General features: G+C 42.7%; 1 protein-coding gene across 1 annotated transcript; it reads right to left on the reverse strand.

Moving 5' to 3' along the window:
- Positions 1-1,581: 1,581 nt before the first annotated feature.
- Positions 1,582-20,895, reverse strand: RIOX2 (ribosomal oxygenase 2; the record flags this gene model as incomplete). Its single annotated transcript, XM_084231186.1, has 9 exons — positions 20,444-20,895; positions 15,050-15,169; positions 13,862-13,990; positions 8,356-8,459; positions 5,177-5,279; positions 4,293-4,464; positions 2,793-2,881; positions 1,994-2,080; positions 1,582-1,740 (listed from the first exon to the last, which is right to left on the reverse strand). Exons 1-9 carry the CDS (start codon positions 20,873-20,875, stop codon positions 1,582-1,584), a joined length of 1,395 nt encoding a protein of 464 aa, XP_084087312.1. The 5' UTR covers positions 20,876-20,895.
- Positions 20,896-23,436: the final 2,541 nt, after the last annotated feature.

The raw sequence follows: 23,436 nt of genomic DNA on the forward strand, positions 1-23,436 counted from the left end.
GGAGGGAACCTTGTGTTTCATGGGAAGGAAGCATCTTGTCCTCATACTCCTGGATCACGGAGCGGAATGAACTTTTGCTCCAGGACTGTCGCTCTTAACCATGGTAAAAGCTCAAAATACTCTTGCCAGTTATTTATCCAGTTCCAGTGTCCCTATGATTTCTGGGAGAAAGGTTCTATTCCTGCCGGATCTCCAGTTTTGGTGAGCAAGTTTCCTGAGGCCTTTTTCCTTCTATCCATCAAACGTGAATCCTATTCCTGATAGCCATTATAGGACATTGGTGACACTGTCATAGTTCTTAATGTCCTAGTAGATGCAAGACACAGGGAAATAAAAATTCCTTACAAGTCATACTTTTTCAAAAAGATGAACGATTTCTTAGCAATATCTGAAAACATCTTAATAAATGTTCCTATTAAGTTACTGTATTAAACCTCAAAGGTTCTCTATTAAGACTTTTTGTAAATGAAGCACCGAAATACTCATACTTGTAGCTGACCCCAGGAGGGAGCTGAGTTTTGTTAGGGAAAAGGCTCTGTGGTCATTGTTTGCTCGGACCTTCGAACTAGAAAAGCACAAATAACCTGAGGCTATCCTAATACTCTAATCAACAAAACCATTCTGGGCAATAAGAATTCTACCTGGTGCTGAGATTCCATCTTACATTTTTCCAGCTGTGCTCTCAAAAAGTATTTTTATAAAGACTGTTTCCGATATAAGAATAGTCAAGTTATTCTTTATCCGCCTGAAGGGAGATTTCAAAAGTTCGAGTGAAGAAGTATTTGAGGCTTGCCCATAGTAGTGAAAGTGGAAAAATGATAGAAAACTCAGGTTTTCTTAAAGCAAAATCAAGTAGGATAGCATCTTTGACTCAGTGTCAAGTAATCACCACCATAACTATATAATTCACAAGCATTTCTCCCTCCTGAGTTGGTTTTAAACATATTTAGGCAACTGATCCTTTACCCTCCAACTTTTGCCAAAAAATTTGTTCTATTTTTATATAAAATGATTAAATTCCCCAGTGATAGTTTTAAAATTATCAACCTATATGCACTTTAGAATGTAAAATAACATTGAACTGTTTAAACTCAAAGACCCATTATCTTGAGTATTTTTTATAGCAACTTGGTCTTTCCATGTAAATACTGGGTTTTTCCTTCAGTCTCAGGCGCCTTTGTCTTTCTTCAAGTGGAATCTGTTAAGCTCCCTTAGGCCCATAGATGCAAGTGCCTCATTAATGTGGCAGTATTATTTAATGGAATGGGCTTGTGTATACAACAAAGGTATGTATATTTTTATTGTAAAAAAAAAAAGTAAATTTTTTTCATGTCAATTGTTTAAAGAGCCTCACCACCTCTACAGTTTTAAAGAAATTGCTTCTCCCAAAGATAAAAATCCAGGTAACATCCTTTAAATTTAAATGATACATTTATTGGAGTTGTGCCTTTTCTACCACACTGGACTAAATAAACTTGTAAAAAGTAGTTTTGTCACTTTCTGGGTTACTTAGTCCACCTAGCCAATACTCAACTAAGGAAAGTTTGTGTTGACTTAAGCCTATATATGAAATGTTAGGCACTAGATCACTTGGATTAAACATTCTGTCCAGAGGGCTAATACCAGGCTTTCCTTTTCCTCGTCTGAAGTAAGTTTCAGGTCCTTGACAGAAATAGCTGAAGTGTTCCAAATCTGTTTCAGTGCATCCATATGTGATAAAGAGAAGCGAAGTCCGTGAGACTGAAAAAGAAAAAAAACGAATCAAATCCTATTTAATGTGGCACTTTCATAGAGGTTGCCAATGAAACGTCAAAACTTCAGTGATTACACCTTTCCCACAAGATTACAGGTCCCAGCTAGCATCCTTTTGGTGCATGTATATCACTCCCATTCAAGGGCTGTCAGTTGCGTGAAATGTTAAATCCACACTGCAGTCATAAAAAGACATTACCCATAAATCAAAGGGAAGACATTTGTTTAGATTGGAACAAACCTCTGTTTCCTCATTTCCCATCATGTGCATCTCTCTCCTATTCTTCAAGGAATGGTAGACGTAAACCATCTTTTCTCGAGTCCCATCCTTTTTAAAAAAAGGGCTAAGGTAAGATTAAGTCATCAAAACAACACTGAGGGCTTTGTTACTAGGATGATTTAACAAAGCGTATATAGAAACCTATTGGCAAAAACATTACACCGGTGTATAGTTGCACAATATATAATTTTGTATGTGGTAAATAATTTTGAAGGCTAAACAGTATACCTGGTTTTGGGGGGTTTTTTGGCAGCAAAAAACCCCCGACATTCCTCTTCAGAAAACATCAATTATGTGATCCTGATTGTGTCAACCAGACAATTCCTAAATAAGAGTCAAACACTGGCTGTTCAGAATAACTAGCCCCTGATGGCAAAAACAACCTGATTATAGAGACCTGGGTGCCCCCAACTTCCTGAAGGGTTTTATTTAAAGTTAAAATCTGTAAGTTTTCTAGTTAATTCTGGGATCAGTTAGCCAGTCTGGGCACTGTTATACTAGGTGGTAAGGTATATACAGAAAACTCAGATTTTCTTTATATAGCGTTGCATGTGTAAGGATGGGGAGCAAAGATTAGACAGAAGGGAGGTTCTGTAGGATAATTGGTCTGCACTCCACTGCCAAATAAGCAGGGAAACTTGGACCTAGAACAGTGAGATATGGACATCACCTGATCTAAAGCCATGGAATGAAGTGAGAAGGGTGGGCTTTATGATGCAAATACCTGAGAGAGGAAAACTCTTCCCGTCTGGATACTCACAGATGGATCCTGGTCCGGCCCCAGGGTGAGGATGATGTGGTCTTTGAACTGCAGTCTCACTGTGCTGTCCAGTCTTGGTAACTGTCCAGCTAGAAAACCCAGACAGAAAGTCAGTCTTTAAGGGAGGATACCAGCAGACCCCAACTTGTTTGCAGGTAAATCCAAATGTGGGGCATTCTCTCCAACTCAAGTGTTAGCTAAATCTTTACATTTATGGTGATATTCAAGGATAGAGAACATCCTTCTAAAGCTCATTTTGCTGATAAGTATATCAGACAATACCATCAAAGAAAAGTAGCTATCAATACAGGGGACAAGGTGCCTTCTGCAGGTAACTCACCTCTATCTGCTGTTTGCTCTAGATGTGGACACTGGAACAAAGATAGTTCAACCTGTACCATTGCGTGGCCATAGCAACTTTGTCTGTGTAGGTTACAGAGTGTACATACAGGTCCAGAAAATGATACTCTTTTCCAAGCTGGGTTTAGCTTACTGAAAAAGCAGCCCCTCCAGACAGAGTAGTCTTACATGGGCATCTAGCTGGGGAAAATATACTTAGGGAGCATAATGGCTAAGGCAAGGAAAACCTTTTAGATAAGAGGGCCATAAGCTGATACTCAGAAAAAACTTTTGCTAGAGATTAAAATATGTACTGGTGAAAACGTGCTGTTTCCAATTAAGGAAACCAATACAAACTCTCAATATACTCCCAAGATACTAAAAACTGTACAGTATCAATGTTAGAAAGGGCCTTCCAGATTTTTTTAGTGGTTCCTCAAATGGTGATAGCTTTCCTAAAAGTTGGTAAATATACTCTCATTCAACCCTAATAAAAGCAGTCTGAGTGGCCTGGGACTCATAACTATGTGTGTTCTCCTATTAAACAATTTCATAGAACACCCACATTAAACAAGGCTTCTGTTTCTGTAAGACATCAAGACAAAAACAAGATCACTTCATAATCTTACCAGAACTCAGGAAAAAGCAGGAACATCTCTCCTGGCTAATCTTTGCCGTCTATAGCCTCATTTCATCCCTCCTTGCTAGTAGTTAAGATTTAGAGAAGAGCCAGTCAAGGACTCCCTCCTATGTCCTGAAAGTATCCAAATCTATAGCAAAGTCTAACTTCCTTGAAACCTCATGAAAATCGCCCTTTCACTTTACTGAGAGGCCCACAGTTCCCAATGGGGTATGGTCTTTCCTATAGCGATGTCAACAGACCACTTCTATTTACAAGCGTGGTTTCTGAAACAGGACTCTGTCACCACCATTCATTCTGCAGCATAGTAGGGAATGTGCAGTCTAAACCTGTCACAAACCATCTAGGACTTGGGAAAGGTCAGTGACAACCTTAGGCATTCTTGTATTTTACCCATCCCTGAGTTAATTCCATTTTTATGCTCATACTTTCCATGTGCCCAATGAAGAAACCCACCCAGCAAAGCCTCAGAATAGTCTGTGTCAGCCTCTAGCTATGTGGAAGAAAACCACAATCTCCACCTGGTGTTAAAAGCTCTGCTCCATCCCCTCCATGGTAAGGCGGGAGTCTGTTCACAATGAAATCCTTCTTCATGTCCGCAGAAAGCAGTTCTTTGGTGCCCTCCAGCCGGTCTGCAAGCATCCTCAGAAAACCACTTAATCTTCTTGTTGCAACAGTTGTGGTTTCTGCCTGCTACAAACACAGAAGTGAGTTCCGGCCCAGATTCCAACAGAACTTACTCCTCAGGCCCCAGACTAGAGTGTAGCAATGAGAGCCAGTGCAGGTGCAGATCCAGTGCGCCCAGGGCAGGAAGAGTGGGGTCTTTAAAACAACAGCCCACTATTTCCTTGTCACCACTGATCATCTTAAGTTGCCTGTTTGCAAAAAATTAAAAATAAAAAGGGTATCCCTGGAACAAACAGCATAGTGTCAGTTCTGAGTTTGGAAAAGCAAGTCACTGTCCCAAGGTGCCCACTTCAGACAACAAAAACAAACTTGGTCCAACTCTGCTAATTCACTCATTTCATAGTCAGCTAAACAGTGCTTACTGCTTGCTGGTCAAAGGTAAAAATCCCAAGATGGGCAGAAAAAGCCAGCATCTCCCTCCAGTAATCTCATTATGCCGAATCTCCAGTTCTTCAGGCTACATTAGTCATTCAATCATTTAGTAAGCAAACATCCCACAACGCTGCTCCTGTCCGCATGAAACACAGAAAGAGCTGTGTACGCAACGTAATGCGCAGCAGCACTCTGTCCCGCAAACCATGCAGCTGTGCAGGTCTGCACAGGAGAGGACAGCCTGGCTTGGGGAAGAAGGACCCTGGGTCCCTACAAAGTGGGCCACGGCTTCAGAGGGCCTGTGCTGTGGCTATTCCCCACCTTCCCAACTGCCTTTCCTACTCACCATGAGCAACTGCCGGGGTATGCCGGCCCGTAACTCCACGTCTTCCTTCGCCATATCAAACACAAGCCCCGAGACGGTGTCCAGAAGGAAATCTCCCCATGAACTGGAACATACACAGAAAGCAAGCAGTGAACACATACAAAATACTGACTACCAGCAAAGCCAAAAGCTACAAATTGTGTGTCAACTCTGCAGCCTGGGCATGCTGAGAAGAATTTGACATTATTAACCATTAAAAACTTAAACCTTCATCAATCACAGAGCATCCCCCCCCCCACCCCATTCCAGACACTCGTGCAGGAAGTGAGAAGCAGGGCTTCATGCATGATTTCCCTTAAAATTAAAGGTGCCAGAGAATAAATTGTGCACTGTCATAAAGAGGGAGTTAATGGGATCATTTTTGATGTTTTCAATGTATCAAGTGTATGAGAACTTGGTGAGAAATTTTAAGTCAATCATCATAGGACCTAAAAAAAATTTATGTGCTACAAGTCCAAAAGTACTACGCTTCAGGTAACCACAGTGTCAGCAGGATGTGTAATAATCAAAACAGTTAAACATTACACTTTCCTCTGTCACTTACAAAAGGGGGGCACTGTTCCTCAAGTAAAATAGCCAACATCAACAATTTCCACACAACTGATTACGCACCTTACTAAACTCGAGCATGTCTTTACTGCAGTAGAAGGTAAAAGCCAGTAGCCGAAAACAGCATCTAGGTATGAGCATCAGTGTTCAATTACATTTGCTTTCTCGGGGCGTTTACAACAGGCTCACTCCTAAATGTGCGCCAATGTGGGGCGGACACTGGAGCTGTTCTCTTTAAACATGTGTTAGCTATTAAAAATTCTGCTCTGTGACCAGTGGATTCCAACTGCCAGCTATGCGCAAGATGGAAACTCACAGTATGGCTTTTGTTTCTCAGTAAGCAAAATGAACATTTTGATGCTTCCCTCCTGGAAAAGTAGCAAAGGAGGACAAAAGTCACCTGAGAGAAACTTTCCCAAGACATCCAATACCTGGCTGCCTCACCATTCTGCACCTTAACATCACACACAACCTCCCATCTTTGACTGAACTTCAACACGGAGGACACGTGCAGATCTCTCAGCAGCATCCAATATGCACTGTGTCTCTGCGGGGTCACAGGTGGAAATCATTCATGCAGCACTAGCTCAAAGAGGAAATTAACTGCAGGTAAACAGAGCTTCACACACATTTACGAATCAGAATAGCTCTTGGAGCTCTCCAAAATTTGGAAATAACACCTCGAGGGGCGCATGTTAGTCAAACCACCAATCAACCTGCTGCTGTCCCACAGGGCAGGCCCCAAGTTCCAACAATGCTACCCTTAGAGGTATGAGAAAAAGCCCAGAGCCCGACCTTGCCACGGTGCCTTAAGGAACACCAGGACCAAGGCACAGGGCATCTCCAGGCTGCAATGGTCCTCAAGTTACAGCTACCCTGTCAGAGCTCTAGCACTACAAAGGCACAGGACAGAGTCCGTCTGACACTAATCAGTCATGGTGCCCACCCACAGCCAGGCAACTTCTGTTAACCTGGCAGCTCTACCACAGCCCACCAGATCCTCAACTCTTGGGACTGGGGACAACTGTTCAGTCAGGTCCTTCGGGAAGCAAAAGCCAAGAGGTTCAATGAAATGAGGAATGTAAGAGAACTAATGAGGGCTCATGATAAGTCACCGTTATGAATAAATAGAAGATGAGAAAGTAAAGCGATTATTAGAAAACGAACTGGTGGCAGCAAGAGAAATGAAAAAGAGAATTGGGGACTGAGGGAGGAGCTGAGAAGTGTTAATGTGATCGTTCATGGGGAGAGAACAATGTGGCTGCCAAGCTCCGCATGCAAGAACTGTGTCAGATCCAGAACTACCAGATTCATCCCCATAGCCAGGCCCTTCTCTAGTTCCTAAACTGACTTCCCAACTACCCCTGCTGTTCCTGAATGAGGCTCAGTGACTTTCTGTTCCTTGCTATAGGAGTTACTAGCCACAGTGACAAGGCATTTCTCATGAAGGAAATCTAACACAAGCTTTGGCCTTCTACTTGTGAGCAAAGAGCAGTAACTTCAGACCACGTTCCAGCTAGACTGTCCAGTAAACCTCTGAAGCTCAGGGGTTACTGTCACATGGGAAAGCCAGATAAGGAAGCAGAGAATCGCTTACTACATGCTTTGCAAGTAATAGCTTGGAAAGTAGGAGGGGATTTGCTGTCCCTTGGACTGGAATGGCCTCCCCTATTCTGATCTTCTGACCTTCCTCCACTTACTCATCCTTTAAGTCTCACTCAGGTTGGGTGTCACTTTCGAAACCTTCCCAGACTCCCCAGCTTAGCTAAGTGCATTCCTCTGTGCGCTGAGAGTCTCCTCCTAGTGCAATAAAACCTACGACAGGATTTACCACATTGGTAACTATTTACCTGACAATCTTCCCTCCTACCCCCACTCCCAGAGTGTAAGTTCACAGGGAGCCAATGCGGTACAATGCTTGCATCTCCAACGATTAATGACTAGTATTTTTAATGGAATTTGCATTAGCAAGGACACTGCTACTGTAAAAGGGCGCTGCCGCCAGGTGCTGACATGAGGAGGCACCCTAGAAAATAATTTTAATTACAATTGTTTTTCAGCACATATGCTTTTAGGTCTCACTGTTCCAGAATGCCTTTCTACCTGAATTTTGTGAACTGTTAAATGTGGAACACCTAACACAGACCAAGAGGTTTCAGTGTATATGGAGCTTGTTTTGAGTGATAAAAATATTCTGGACACGGTGGTGAAAGTTACAGTATAAATGCAATTTATGGTTAAAGTGGCACATTTTGTTATATACAATTTCACAATAAAATTTTTAAAAAATAATGTGGAAGACGATGAGCCCAGAGTGGCATCACTGTCTCACAGCCAACACCCTCAACTTCAGTCCGCTTTCCAAACTGTGGGAGCCTTTATTTGGGCAACTCTTAGTGTTCCACAATCAAGCTCAGAATGCTCCTAAGAGGAAGCCCAGCAGCACCCCAGGACACTAAAGGATATGAAGTCAGCAGAGGAGCCTGAACCCACGTGGGAGCAACAGCAGAATGGGGCCCTGGCCACCCCTTCTTGAATGAGGCCACCGTGAACCACAGCTCAACGGCTAGGCTGGGAAGCAGAATGCTCACGTGTTCTGGTAGGTGCTGATGGTCACATGCGTGGAGTGGGCCAGCCCCGGAGGAGTGTCCGCTTGATGGATGGTCCCTCTGGGAAAGTAGAGCAAGTCACCAGGCTAAAGGAAGAAAAAGAAGGGGTAAGGGAGTCAATGAGGAGTCTATTCTCTCAGTCTCTATGTTTTAAAGAGACAAATATAGGCTTTAAGTTTCAGTTCTCCTTTCTAGAAACCTCTATGTAGTGATTCAAGAAGCTGTCTGTGTGCCGGGCGCCTGTGGTATCCAGCTAGTCTAGTTTCACTGACTGAGCCTCTCACTGTGAACCCCATTCCTGAAGAGGCTTTTAGTACCTGAAGTCACTGCTTTATTCACAAGACGAGACCAGACTCACCTGAAACTACCCTGTCTGACCAGGCAGGTGACATCCCGTGCCAGGGAAGCCTGCTACCCCCCTTTCCATGCTTCAAGGGTCAAGAGTAGGGCTCCAGCAAATTACTGAGCACCCTATGGCCTCAATTTTCTACATCTTTATAGATATAATCCTATATCTCATAGGATTATTCTGAGGATTAAAGACGGAATAATGGGCTGTTGGTCACAGTGCTAAATTATTTCACCTGCCAGTTCCCACCCCCAACAGTGTGTGACCGCTTCCAGACAGGGTCGATATTGATCTTGTGCATCCAGAGCCTAAACTACCCAAACAGCTACTGTACAAAAGAGGCTCCGTATATGTTTGACTAGATGAAAAGCCATGTAACCCTTCACCGGAACCTAAAAAGCAGACATAACCCAGATGAGGTGAGCCTCTTCTCTCCAAGCAGTGCACAAAAGTCACACCTGCCCTGAACTATAGCATCTTAGCCTCATCCAGACGGGAAGCATCCTATATAGTGAACACACAGAGGAGAGGGAACCCAGAGAGCCACCTCCCCCCGCAGCCACAGGAAGAAGCTGGCTCACTGGTTAAAAGCACAGGCCCTACAGAGAAATTTCAGATTAAAAACCTAAGAAAATAAGCCCGGGGTTGGGGGGGTAGGGACCACAGAGGGAATGAAAATGGAAATTGGCAGGCAGGGCCACGTTAAGAATTACTTGTTCTGGGCCTCCCCGGTGGCGCAGCGGTTGAGCGCTGGGTTGCGAAGGTGCCCGCAGTTTCTGCAGTGCCGGTTCGATCCCCGGCAGCCGGGCAAGGGTCCCACATGGCGCGCAGACCTCTCTTGCCGCCCGCTGCTCCCCTCAGCAGTGTACTTTGGTCCTTCTGCCTGCTCTGCTCCCCGCTCTGGCGCTGGTGAATTCTCTCACCCTCCCGTGCTTCTGACTGTACCCAGTGCTTGTATGTATGTATAAATAAATAAATAAATCTTAAAAAAAAAAAAAAAAAAGAATTACTTGTTCTGCTATCCAGGTCCACCAGCGGCCTCTTGCGCTGCTAGGTGACATTTCAGGAGAAACTTTAGGAAATGAGCGAGCCAGCCACATGACAACCTGGAAAGGACTCCAGGCTTCAGGGGAGCAAGTGCAGGGTCTTGAAGCTGGATGTGCCAGGCAGATGTGAGAGATGGGGAGGGCTGTGCGGCTACAGGGTAGTGAGTGAGGAGGAAGCGGCAGGAGGGGAGGTGAGAAGGCAGCAGAGGGCCCAGATTGCAGGACCTTCGGGACTGTGTAGAGACTTTGGCTTTTACATGAATTTAAGAGAATGTCACTGGAGGCCTGGGTAAAGGCTTCATGGGATCACAGAAGGATTATTTGGTTGTTATACCAGAATAAATGTAAAAAGAGTATATACTAAATAGGTGGCTTTCCTATAAACCAGAGTCCATTGGGGTTTTGTGGTGAACAAGCAGAAGAATGGTGAGATCTTTACAGGGAGGAGGAGGCGGGACATGGGAGTGTGGTTTGCAGAATATTAAATTTGTGATATCTTTTAGCTTTTCAGTAGAGACATTAAGTAGGCAGCTGGATCTATGACTAGTTTATAGACATGAACTAGAGGCATAAAACAGCATTTAAAATGCATCCACTTAAAACCACAGAAGTAGATAAGAGGTTCAGGGCCTCCCCAGTGGAGCAGTGGGTTGAGTGCTGCGCTGTGAAGCTGTTCGCAGCCTCTGCAGCATGGGTTCAATTCTGGGCCGGCCAGGAAAAGACCCACATGGCGCCACAGACCTCTCCTGCCTCGCCCACTGCTCCCCACAGCAGTGTATTTGGTCCGTCTCCCTGTTCCGTTCCCTGCTCTCTCTGGTGAATTCTCTCACCCTCCTGCACCTCTGACTGTATTCCAGTTCTCATATAAATAAATCTTTAAAAAAAAAAAAAAAAAAGAGGTTCAGAAAATGAGCTCTGGCACCCTAACTTTTAGAAATGGAAAAACCGACTGAGGACAATGCAGCAAAATAAACGAACAGGAACAGTGAGTAAGGTGTAAAGAGAATCAAGAGAGAGTGGCATCCTGGGAGCCCGGGAAGAGGCAGAAACCAGCCTTGGTGTCAGCTGCTGCTGCAGGCAGGCTAAGACCAAGAGTGGGCGCTGAGCACTGTGCTGATGATGTGGAGAGTGGCTCTGGAGGGACGGTGGGGGTGAGCCTGCTGGAAGAGGGTTCTGAGAGCAGAGAAAGAGAGGAAGACAGGGCATTGTGGCAGGGTCTCCAAAGATATCTGCCTCCTAATCTGGCATCTGTGCATATTTAGGTTACATGAACAAGGTGAATTAGGTTGTAAATGGAATTACGGTGATAGGGAAATTAATCTTGAATATCCAGGTAGGTCAACTGCAACCACAAGCTCCTTAAAAATGGAAGAGGGTAAGAGAAAAGAGAACCAGAGAAATATCAGGGTGACAAAGAGCACGCTTCATGCTGCTAGCTGTGGAGGAGGGTCATGAGCAAAGGTAAACAGGCGGCCTCTAGAAGTTGGAAAAGACAAGGAAATGGATTCTACCCTAGAGCCTTTAGAAGCAACACTGTCCAGCTGACACACCTGATTTTGGCCAAGTGAAACCCCTTTTGAATTTGTGACCTGCTGAGAACTTGGAGATGTGTGTTGTTTTCAGGCACTGGGTTTGCACTAAATAACAGCAACAGGAAAACTAATACAGACAGACATGTCTTTCAGTAATTTCACTGTAAATTTCAAAGTAATCTTTTTCATCCCTTACAACCTAGAAGGTAAACATTATGATCTCCATAATGAAACTAAGGGGGCCACCCTGGTGGCGCAAGGGGTCAAGTCTCAGCACTCTGAAGCACTCTGCAGCCACTGCAGCACAAGTTCGATCCCTGGCCAGGAAGCTACCCACATGGCACAGCAGACCTCTCATCTCGCCCACTGCTCCCCTCAGTGTATTTCAGTCAATCCACATGTTCTGATCCCCGCTCTGTCTCTGGTGAATCCTCTCTCACACACACACCCCCACACACCTTTGGCCTACACCCCAGCTCTTGTATGCATAAAATAAAAAATAAAATGAAATAACTAAGACTTAGATAAGTCTCCTGACCAAGGACAAGCATCTCTTAAGTGACAGCAGCTAAATTCAAAATCAGGTCTGCCAGCCCCCAAGTCACAGGATGGACTGTTTCTACTATAGGGAAGGTTTTCACCCAAGATTCCAAGTTGGGCAGGATACCTAGCCACACAGGCTGCAACTGGAGTAGAGAGGAAGAGAGGTGAAAGGGGCTGCAAGCCTCTTACTGTAGCTCCCACCTCACTGCCTCCCCCAGGGTGCCTAAGCTTTTCTATTTTACATAGTGAACACTTACACAGGGAATTCATTTAAAAAGTCCCAATTAAAACTCACACCATATAGACATACAACTTGAGAAACTATACACTATACAATGCTGTCTCTCTCCTTCCAGGAGATTCAGAACTTCTTTTAATGAACTGTGGTGAGGATGGACGTAGCTGACAGGTACTGCTCCATCTCCCCCAAGCTCCCTCCTCTACACTGAAAGACCCAATGAAGCCTGACCTTCAAACAGTCAGTCTGGGTAACTTAGCTCTGGCTAAGCCTTGGTTTAGTCTTCAGCATAAAAATAATCAACCAGAGCCTAAATAAACATGCTTCACCTTGGGTATAGGTTGGCCAACTTTCTGTAAAAAGCCAGTTAGTGAATATTCGTGACGTGTGAACCACATTGTCTCTGGCAGCTCACAGACACTGCCATTGTAATGTGACTGCAGCCCTAGACAGTACATAAAGAGTCTGTGTTCCAACAAACTTTATTTGCAAAATAGGCAGCAAGTCAGATGTTTGATGCATAGGTCATAGTTTGCTGACAAGAGCACAAAAAAATGAAGGCAGCAGCACCTCTATTGTTGTATTTAAGTCTCCAAAAATATAAGTGCCCACTCATCTCACTCAGGGAGATTGCGTCCCTCAGCTATTAGCAGGCAGGCAAAGATTTTAAAATCAAGAAAGGCACACATTCCAGTGAGTAACAATTCCAAACAAATTCTTTAAGACATGAGAAATACAATAACAACTACTATATGGAGGATGTATGTCACACTGGTAGAATCTTTGGAATGGTTTGAATGGTACAGAAGGAAATTAAATTTGTGCTTTTTAGGAAAAGGTATACATTGAATTGTGGAGCAATTCTTTTTTCTCAACAATCTCACTTGCTGGGGATTGGCTATGATCTCGTCCAGATTTTCTCATCAGCATGATGCCCACTAACCAGCACTTGACCAAGCCACCTGGCTTCCTCGAGGAGGAGGCAAATGCCTTCATAATTACCAGGGGAAAAGGAGGAGAGTACAGAGAAAATGCACTGCATAACCGGAGCAAAATGGGTCAAGTTGAAATTTTACTGAGGGGAAAAAAAAAAGTTCAGTAGTCCCCGGCTATGCTCTGGCTAAGCAACCTGCACTCTAGTGCTGACCATGCTGTAGGATATGACAAAAGCTGCCCAAGGTCACTTCCACTTTTACTCTAGAAAAAGTAGCCAGGGCCTCCCCAGTGGCACAGCGGGTTGAGCACAGCGCTGTGAAGCTGTCCACAGACTCTGCAACACGGGTTTAATTCCCCGCCAGCCAGGGAGATTCCCACACGGTGCAGCAGACCTCTCCTGTCGCACCCGCTGCTCCCCTCAGCAGTGTATTTCGGTCCTTCTGCCTGTTCTGCTCCCTGCTATGTCTCTGGTGAATTCTCTCACCCTCCCGCGCCTCTGGCTTGTACCCCAGTGCTTGTATAAATAAATGAATCTTTAAAAAATAAAAAAGAAAAGAAGCTTTAAAAAACAAAAATCAGCAGCCACTAAATTCATAATTCATTCCTGTTGAAACTGGATTACATCTGGAGAGAGTTACTGGGAAAATGAACTTAATACTTCCTCAGCTCACTTTATAAGTAAAAACTACCAAGTCTCCTTCAGAAGCCCCATGTGCTGGCTGACTAGAATGACAGACACCCTGCCTGTCTCCTGAGTACATTCCCATGAGGACCATTACACCAACACTAAATCCAAAACCTGGACTTGTCTCAGGAGAGGCACCCACAATCACAGTTCCTGTACCTTCAACGTGAACTCGTGCGTCGGTCTCCCAATCCTGTCCTCGGCCTCCACGTTGTACTCTCGCGCCAGGGGCACGGTGGGGTGGTAGAGGCACCAGTGTTTCTCTCCCTCCAGCTGCAGGATGAAAACCTATAATCACAGGACCAGAGTATCAGAGAGCTTCCAACAACTCATGGCCAAAGCGCTTCTAGAATACTAGCCCTCTAAGGATTAGACAAATTACAAGTTGCAGGTAAAAAAATAAAAATGAAAGATTCGAGATGCATTTCACACCACACATATAAAAGTAGCCACTACCAGTTTTCTCTTTTAAAAGCAGGTAACCACCAGCCCTGATACTGGAAGGTTATTCATAATTTTCATCTTCGTAAAGCCTTGTTGTGTTCGTTATACCCTACTGTATACCCCACTATCTCATTCCTTCAAATCTTCTGTTATAAACCCATAATCTCTACTCCAAAGTCAACTTCAGATATTAATGTCTAAAATCCTGAACATAACCCCTGGCAGGAAAGAAAATTCCAGTTTTTTATTCTTCATTCAAAGATATTTTAATGCTTTGTTAAAAATATTCTCAAACATTTTATTTTTGGAAAATGTACTCTCAAAGGGGAAAAAAGTTTTTTTACTACTTACTGTTCCTATCTTGTATTGGTACAAAAATAAAACTATAAACCACCTAAGTCAAAGAGTTAACTTTTTTTGGCAGCCACATGAGTGTGAAATCAATATCTGTCACAGTGCCAGTGTTTAAGTGAAACCATGACCTTCATCCAAGCTGCCCCAAGATTTTCACAAATTAAAAAAATACCTATTTGGGGCAGCTACAAAGAAAGGGACAAAATGAAAGCAGATTTAAGGATGTGTGACATTACCTTATTAAAGACCGTACGTTACCAAATTAAGGAAAAAGTCAATCACACTTTCCGTAGATAAATTTAAAAAATACCTGTTTCACAGGAATGTGTGCTTGTTTGTATTAGTAAGATTGGAAACAATCTCTCCCTTAGAAAAGCAGCAGGAAACCAGTTTGGTGGATTAATTTTGGCCCAACATTCAGATGAGGTCAAGATCTCCAGAGACCATAAAGAGTAGACAGAGACCTGGCCCAAGAGTTCAATTGAACCCTGACAACTACACTAACGGGTCTCGCAGCAACTCCTTTCCCAGGGTGAGCAAGTTTCTTACCTCCACATCATCATAATGGGGTGGCAGGCCCTGAGATCCTGCAGGGGTTATGTATACATTAGAGCCAACCAAGGAGCCAAAGTAGCATTCTAGCTTCTCCTGGATCCTCCAAAGCTCATCCTTTAAAAGACAAAAGTGGGGAAAGAGGTGTGAAAATATATTAGAAATAAAAGAATATGTTCTTATTCACTTAGCAAGTCTTTATTGCACAGCTATTACATTGCAGATACTAGGAATTCAGCAGTAAAAAAGCCAACACCTCTGCCTTCAAGAATTTTCCATTTTAGAAAAAGGATGTGGGCAGAAACAAAAAGAGACTGGCAATGCAGGCAATCTTTGGGATTCCTGAAGGATTTTAAGCAGGACAACACAAGAACCAATTTACATTTAAAAGCTCACTCTAGGCCTCCCTGGCGGCACAAGGGTTAAGCATTGCACTATGAAGCGATCTGCAGCCTCTGCAGTACCAGTTGGATCCCTGGCCAGCCAGGGAGAAACCACATGGCAAAGCAGACCTCTCCTGACTCGCCTGCTGCTCCCCTCAGCAGTGTAGTTTGGTCAATCTGCATATTCTGTTCCCCACTCTGTCTCTGGTGAATCCTCTCACCCCCCCACACCTCTGACTTGTACCCCAGCTCTTGTATGCATAAATAAATCTTAAAAAAAAAAAAGTAAAAGCTCACTCTAGCTATTGTATGAGGAATGGATTGTAGAAAAACAAAAAAAAAAAAAAAAAAAAAAAAAAATCAGTAGGGAAAAGTTTATAAGGCAGCAGCCCAGGGGAGAAATGGCCAAGGTGCTGGGAGAGGGGAGAAGTAGCAAAGTCGAGATGCACCCTGGAAGCAACACTGCTTTATAAATGGAAGCAACATTGATTTATAACATATAGGTTAATAATTTATAGCGTTATAAGTCATCTGTAAATGCTATACTAAGTGTACCTAAGTGTATTAATGTAGTTAATACTAAGTGTATTAATGTAATTAATAATTATGTAATTAATTATGTAATTAATACATTAATTATGTATTAATTAAGCAACACTGATAGGACTTGTAAGAAAGATGACAATGAAAAGAGTAAAAAGAAATATACAACTTGGTTTTTGACTTGGGAAATTAGCTCCTAATTTCATTTACTAAAATGGCAAAGACTTGCTAAAGAATAAAATTTTCAAGAGGGAGAAAGAAGAGATATACATTAGAAATGTTGAGTTTGAGCTACTATGATTCCCATGTGGAGATTTCCTTTGGGAACTGCCTGCACAAAATTGGTATTTAAAGCAATGTAAAGATGGCAACATAGAGCACTTCTTACTTTACTCCCCGCACAAAAGGAACAGTTAACTATTAAGGAACTATTAAGAGAATCCTATAGAAATATCAAGCATATTTTTTAATCACAATGATGTGATAATACAAATCATCCAAATGAATACTCAAGTAATCAGAACCTATGGGATGCAGCAAAAGCAGTACTAAGAGGAAAGTTTAGAACAACACTGTTTATAATAGCTAAGAGTTGGAAACAACCTAAGTGCCCAGCAACATATTGGATAAAGAAGATGTGGCAATATATACACAATAGAATATTACTCAGCTATTAAAAAAAAAAGATGAGATCCTACTATGTGCAACAAGGATGACTTTAGAAGGTATTATGCCTAGTGATATAAGTCAGATGACGAAAGACAAACACTATGATTTCACTCACTCACACAAACATATACAAATGAACTAAAACAAAAATAAAATTTTACACTGTAACACCAAATTAATGCTTACCAGAAGGGAAGGGGGGATGGGTAAATCAGATGAAAGGGTCAATTGTATGATGATGGAATTAAGACTTTTAGTGGTACAATTAGTATAGCATTTACAGATGACTTATAACGCTATAAATTATTAACCTATATGTTATAAATCAATGTTGCTTCCATTTATAAAAAGCAAAAGCAACAGGAGTAATGATAAACTGGGAAGTGGGTACTGACAGGAGGAGGAAGGGGCTGAGTCAGGCTCCCTCTCTCCAGCAATAAACAACTGGTCAGACTGTCTAGTCAGACTAAGAGGCCAAAAGAGGAGCCATATGTTCCTGCAAGAAAGAAATCTGACTTTTCCAAGGTAGATGACAAGAGGGAAGAGAATAAGGTCACATAGGTATTAGCACTTTCTAGTGCTGGACACTGTTTCTAAGTGCTTTATGTACATTAATTATGTAGCCTTCCAACAACCCTACCCCTTAAAATAGGCACAGATGAGGAAATTAAGACACAAGAACACACTGATAATAAGGTAGCTTGGCTCCAGAGTTGATAAGTTTAAATGCAAATCTACTGCCTCTTTATGGAATTATCTTAAAATCACTTGCAGAGGCCATTGAAGAAGCCAAAGTTTCAAGCATGTGAATGTACAGCACCTGGCACATAAAAGACACCAATACACATTTAAAGTATTTGCTGACTAAATGTCCACAGTTGTGGAGTCAATTTTACCATTAGACTGAAAAAGAACTTACAGTATTAAAAATATCAAATGGGATACAACTGGGATACAACTGGGTCAGCATTTGAATGGGAGACATCTTTGTATAATTCTCTGCAGATTTTAGGGCTTCTACTAAATACAGAAAGAATAATTTTATGACATCTGAATGGTTCCAGTTAACAGAGCTCCCAAATGGTCTGCTACCAAGGAGGGGCCAGCAGGACCTGGCTCTATAGTCATCCTTACACAGTGAGTAGAACCTCTAAAAGACCAGGGCTCCTCTCTCAGATGACCTAAGAGGTGTCTCAGAACCCTATGAGTGACTTTATGGCTCCCAACTCAGGCAGATGGGTGTGTAACTGATGCGGATATGCTTCCTTTGTTCTTAAAGTTCACAGAAAACTATCAACTATACAATTTTTCCATTTTCCTGGACCAATCTGCCAGGTGTGGCCTACTAGAAAGAGGTCTGGAGTCAGACAGCCCCAGTCCAAGTTGTAGTTACAAGCTTGGTGACTTCAGCTTCTTCATTTATAAAATAAAGTCTCCTCTACTAAGATTGTGGGGAACAGCCAAAAGAGCTTATCTCAAAAACTATTTAAATTACAAAGCAGGTGACAAATGTTATTGCTATATCAATGCTGACAGGAACAAACAAGGCTCCAAAAATATGTCTTCTCCTTTACCTCATGACACCCAACTATGTGTAGAGGTGCCCGGAAAAATGAAAAAGGGAACGCAGCCTCTCTCCTGGTTAGGTACAACCTCCTCTCTGCTGAACTACCCCACAATCAAAACTGAATGCTATGGATAAGACAATATACATACCTACAGAAAGGCAAAAACAAACATGTCAAAAGCCCTACATCTAAATTATATCTTTCAAAGTATTTTAGGAAAATTCCTTATATTTGGAGTCAGAAGACATCTAAAAAAAAATTAGTCCTTAGTTATAGAAAAGTCACATCTGTGAAATTCAGTTTCCTTACATGTAAAATGGAGAGCACAGTAACTACCATAATTATTTTAAGTGTTTGTAGATACTTCAAACTGAACACATGTGTAAGTATTGGGTAAATTCACTGGGACTTCTGACATATGAATTAACCAAAGCAGGTGGGAAACAACTTTTATCTCTAGTTACCTCCTCCCTCACCTGCAGACTACTAGAATAAGCTGTGCATGTTCAGAGACACAAGAGGCGGTTTAATTGTCTCAACCTGACTAGTGTTAACTCCCTTAGACTTTCTATCCTGATAGTAATATGCTGATTTGTAAACAAACACACAATATTAACCCTCCTAATATAATTTTTAGAACCCAGTCTCTAGTGTAAGATTAGCTCATTCATCTTATGGCTCTTTCCAGTACTTGTGGTGAAAAGAGAAAAAAACGGTGCATCTTTTCTGCTTTAATAAACCTGGCCAAAGAGCTCAATCAACAAGGCAGGGTTACACAAATGACATTCACAGACATCAAGTAACTTTCCTCAGGTGTGTGACCAAATCACTTATTATCAACTTCACTGATCTTTTGTGTTCATAGTCATGAGACTGCTAAATTTTCTAGCCAGAAAGAGTCAAGAACTTGTTTTCAAGGAAAAACACCGTGGAGTCCCTATTTATAAATTCCTGTTGGGGGTAGGGCCAAAGAGTTGACATTCTAGGAACATTTCAACTTCTGATTAATCGAGATGGAGTATCTGGAAAATCTCAAGACTATACTTCATTCAGAGCACAGACAGGTTCAGGATCTTTAGCAAAGAAAGACAAAGACCAGATGAGGCCTAATGGGATCTAACAAGGCAACCCTCCAATGCAGTCACGGGAAACACTGCAAATGACAGTATCTCAGGAGCGAACAACAGCCAGAATTTACTACCTTCAATATGAAACCTCATAAACCCCTCTCCTCCTCTCATGCTAACATTTTAATTCAGTCATGGGTCACAGAAGGGCTTTTCTGAATCTGGATAAAATTTTATCTAAAATTCAAAACAGGACTCAACAAGCCCTGGGCCACCGTCATGTAAAAATTTCAAACCTCTGTAAAAGATTAGTTCATCCTCAGTCCACATTTTATAAATGTAGAGACTGAGTACAGAGGAGGAAAATTATATCTCAAATGTTAATCACTAATGTAGAAAAAAATACGCCAATCTTTCAGACTTGCAAATCAAAGCTATTCTCTATCTATGACTACCTCCACAGGAACAGTTTCAGGGCCTTGTCCCTCAATATCACCCACATGTCTATTGAAAGACTATGAAGTCTTTTTCTTGAACAGGCACCTGGCATGATCTGGTCATAGCTCTTAAGTCTCTATTTGGAGTAGGCAGTATAGGGAGGTAACTTCAAGAAGAAAATGATTATCTTGATGCTATTCTGTCTTATAATGATGGAACAAACCAAACAGATATATTTACCATATATCAAAACATAAACCAGCCCAAAGAACATGTTCCTGGAGGTTAATGCTTGCTAATAAACTTTATAGACTGGCAATATAATTATAGTTTTTGCAGCTCAATGGTACCTGTATCTATCCTGAGTTGGAGATTCTAAGTGTAGCAAAAAGATAACAGAATCACCTACGATGGAGCGTCTTGAGAGGAAACAGGTGGTACCTCTTCCCAAGCTGGCAGGAGGGTAATTATTAAACCACAGGTTCATTCCTGAGCTAAGCTGTGGCCAAATGTTAGCATTTTTTGTTTGGGAGGGGGGTGGGGGGGTAGGAGGGATGTGTGTGCACGCGTGTGTCCCTTGCTGGTGGCTGGGGAAGGAACTGGCGCTGCAGAGGCTGCAGACAGCCTCGCAGTCCGGCGCTCAACCGCTGCGCCACCAGGGGAGGCCCCAAATGTTACCATTTTAATACAAGTGAGGATTCTTCATTGGGGAGAACCTGTTACCTTAAATCTCTGCGGTTGGTGAAACTGAATTGTTGCCCTTTTCTGATCAAAATCTTTTCTCAGCTGAAGAAAGTGCACTTTGCCATCTTTATTTAAAACCTTCTTCTTCCCATTGACACACCGGCAGACATTTATATCTCTTCCATAGTACATACCCCAGCTGCACAGACTCTTCAGATCTGATAGCCTGAACAGTGACTGGTAGTATGTGGCCAGTGCAGGATCATGTCTCTGAATGAGAAGGGGCTTCTGCTCCCAAAACTCCTTGAAAAAAGTCTCTGTCTTGATGGGTGAGATCAAACTTTCAAACAACCCATTGGGGCTGTCAAAGTTTAAAGTGAAAGCTTCACCAGCTGCCTCTACCTTCACCTGTTTGCAGGGAACAGGCCCCTCTTCCTTCCCATTCCCTGCAGCCTTCCCTTTCTTTGGCATCGTTCTGTCTTCAAGACAAGGCAAGGAGGACCTGCAAACCTGCCGAAAGAACACAACACATGTGGTTAGGTTTACTAAGAGTGCCAGTGTTGGTTAGCAAATATGTACATACAATGTGCGTGAACATTCGCCTTCATGAGAACTGTCTGTAAGTCAATGATATTTCCGCCAGGATAGGATACAGCCTTAAGATAATACCATTTGTTCTAAGATGCTTCAACCTCAAACACTATTCACGTAAAGTAAAATACATTTTTGTTGTGCACAGCCCTAAGCTGTGGAATTAATTATCCATTTATAAGAAGGGATAATTATCCAAATTATTCGAGAACCTCAGATGTTCCGAGTTACAATTTCAGCCTGTGGCCACTGATATAGCAAAATCAAAAACCTTGATTTTGGCTTCATTTAGTACTAGGTCCCAAATCTAATTATATGTATTCTGAGTTACAAACCCTTGATGGAGAATTACCATCAAATGCCCAACACAGCACCACCTGGTGCTCAGGAGGGCAATCAAAGGGCCCTGGACCAGTGGTAGCATCAGGTAGTTGGAGCACAAAGCTGCCTGCTCCCAAATCTCTGCCTCAATCTCACTTCCAGATTTCAGTTTATGCTGAAAATTGACATTTTATCAACCATCTCCTCATTAAAAAAACAGAGGGCTGAAAATTGAAGGCTAAACATAGTTACATATCAAGTCTTTAAAAATGTACAACTAGGGCCTCCCCGGTGGCGCAGCGGTTGAGCGCTGGGTTGCAAAGCTGCCCGCAGCCTCTGCAGCACCAGTTCGATCCCCGGCCACCAGGCGAGGGTCCCACATGGCGAGCAGACCTCTCCTGCCGCCCGCTGCTCCCCTCAGCAGTGTACTTCGTCAGTCTGTCTGTTCTACTCTCCGCTCTGGTGAATTCTCTCACCCTCCCACGCCTCTGACTGTACCCAGTGCTTGTATAAATAAATAAATAAGTCTTTAAAAAAAAAAAAAGTACAACTATTATATACAAAGAACTCACATGACTCAACAAAAAAAGGTAAACAATCCAGAATTTTACATTTTTCCAAAAAGGAAATGCAAATGGCCAACAGGCATATGAAAAAATGTTCAACATCCCTTATCATCAGGGAAATGCAAATCAAAACCACATTGAGATACCACCTGTAAGGGGCAGGACTGGGCACAGTGCAGATTTTCTGATCCCATGCAGACCGGGTAAAGGAGGAGTCAGAGTCCTCAGTGGTTTTTTGCAGGTCTTTTATTGGGGTTCACCAGGCATATGGCAGGCAGGGGTGCTGGCTGGGGGGCTGGGAGGCTGGCAGGCCTCCCAGCCCTCAGCAAGTCTTTACTCTATCTGGGCTCTCTGGCGTTGGTTCTGCTGCTTCTCGGCTTCGGCTTCTACTGCTGCTTTCTACTGCTGTTACTGGCGTCCCCGTGACGCCGCCCTTAAAAGCACAATCTTAGCTCAGCTGAATCCCATCTACCTATGCCCACACCCTATTCCAGGTGCCCGCCATCAGGCATGCATTCAGGACAAGGATCCATCATCTATCCTGATGGCGGAAGGGCAGAAAAGCCTGATATTTTCTTTACCCTACACCACCTTACACCAGTAAGAATGGCACATATCAAAAAAAACAAGCAACAACAACAAATGTTGGCGAGGATGTGGTGAAAAAGGAACTCTCCTACATTGCTGGTGGGAGTGCAAACTGGCCCAAACACTATGCAAAGCTGTCAGGAGGTTCCTCAGTCTACTAAAAATGGAGTTACCATATGACCCAGCAATTCCACTCCTAGGGATCTACCCAAAGGACACAAAACACTGATTCAAAAGAACACCTGTACCCCAGTTTATTGCAGCACTATTTATAATAGGTAAAACCCGGAAACCACCCAAATGCCCAAAAATTGATGACTGGATTAAAATGTTGTATATATACATAATGGAATACCATTCTGCAATCAAAAAAGATAAACTAATGCCATTTGCAGCAACATGGATGGAGCTAGAAGGAATTAGGCTCAGTGTAATAAGCCAGAAGGAAAAAGAAAAATATCGAATGGTTTCACTTATAAGAGGCATATAGGAGAACCAAATAAGACATCAGGGGAAAAAAACCAACAATACAAAACACAACAAAACCAACAATTATAAACCAGAAACATACTGCAGGGGAGGGAGAGGGATCAAAAGGAAGGAGGGAGGGGGCAGAGGGGAATGTGGTGATGGGGCCTGGGTGCACTGGTGAAGGAAATTCTATGGGGATTACACCTGGGGTGGGGGGAGCAAAAGTTGTTTTAAAAAGTAAAAAATACATAAAGAAAATTTTTAAAAAAGGTACAACTTTTTAACTAAGACATAAGAAAATACCAACATTATCAACCTATAACAGCATGTCGTCAACTTCAGTGTATACATATCACCTGGGCAGCTACATTTAAGATGGGACTTGAGATTCTGACTAACAAGCCTGCAAGCAATGCTGCTGCTGTTGGTCCATAGTCCACACTTACGTAGCAAGGTAAGGACATACGCAAGCATGGCCAAGCCTTTCTCAGAACA

Source organism: Talpa europaea (genome assembly GCF_964194135.1).
Source record: "Talpa europaea genome assembly, chromosome: 4".
In the NCBI taxonomy this organism is placed as follows: Eukaryota; Metazoa; Chordata; class Mammalia; order Eulipotyphla; family Talpidae; genus Talpa; species Talpa europaea.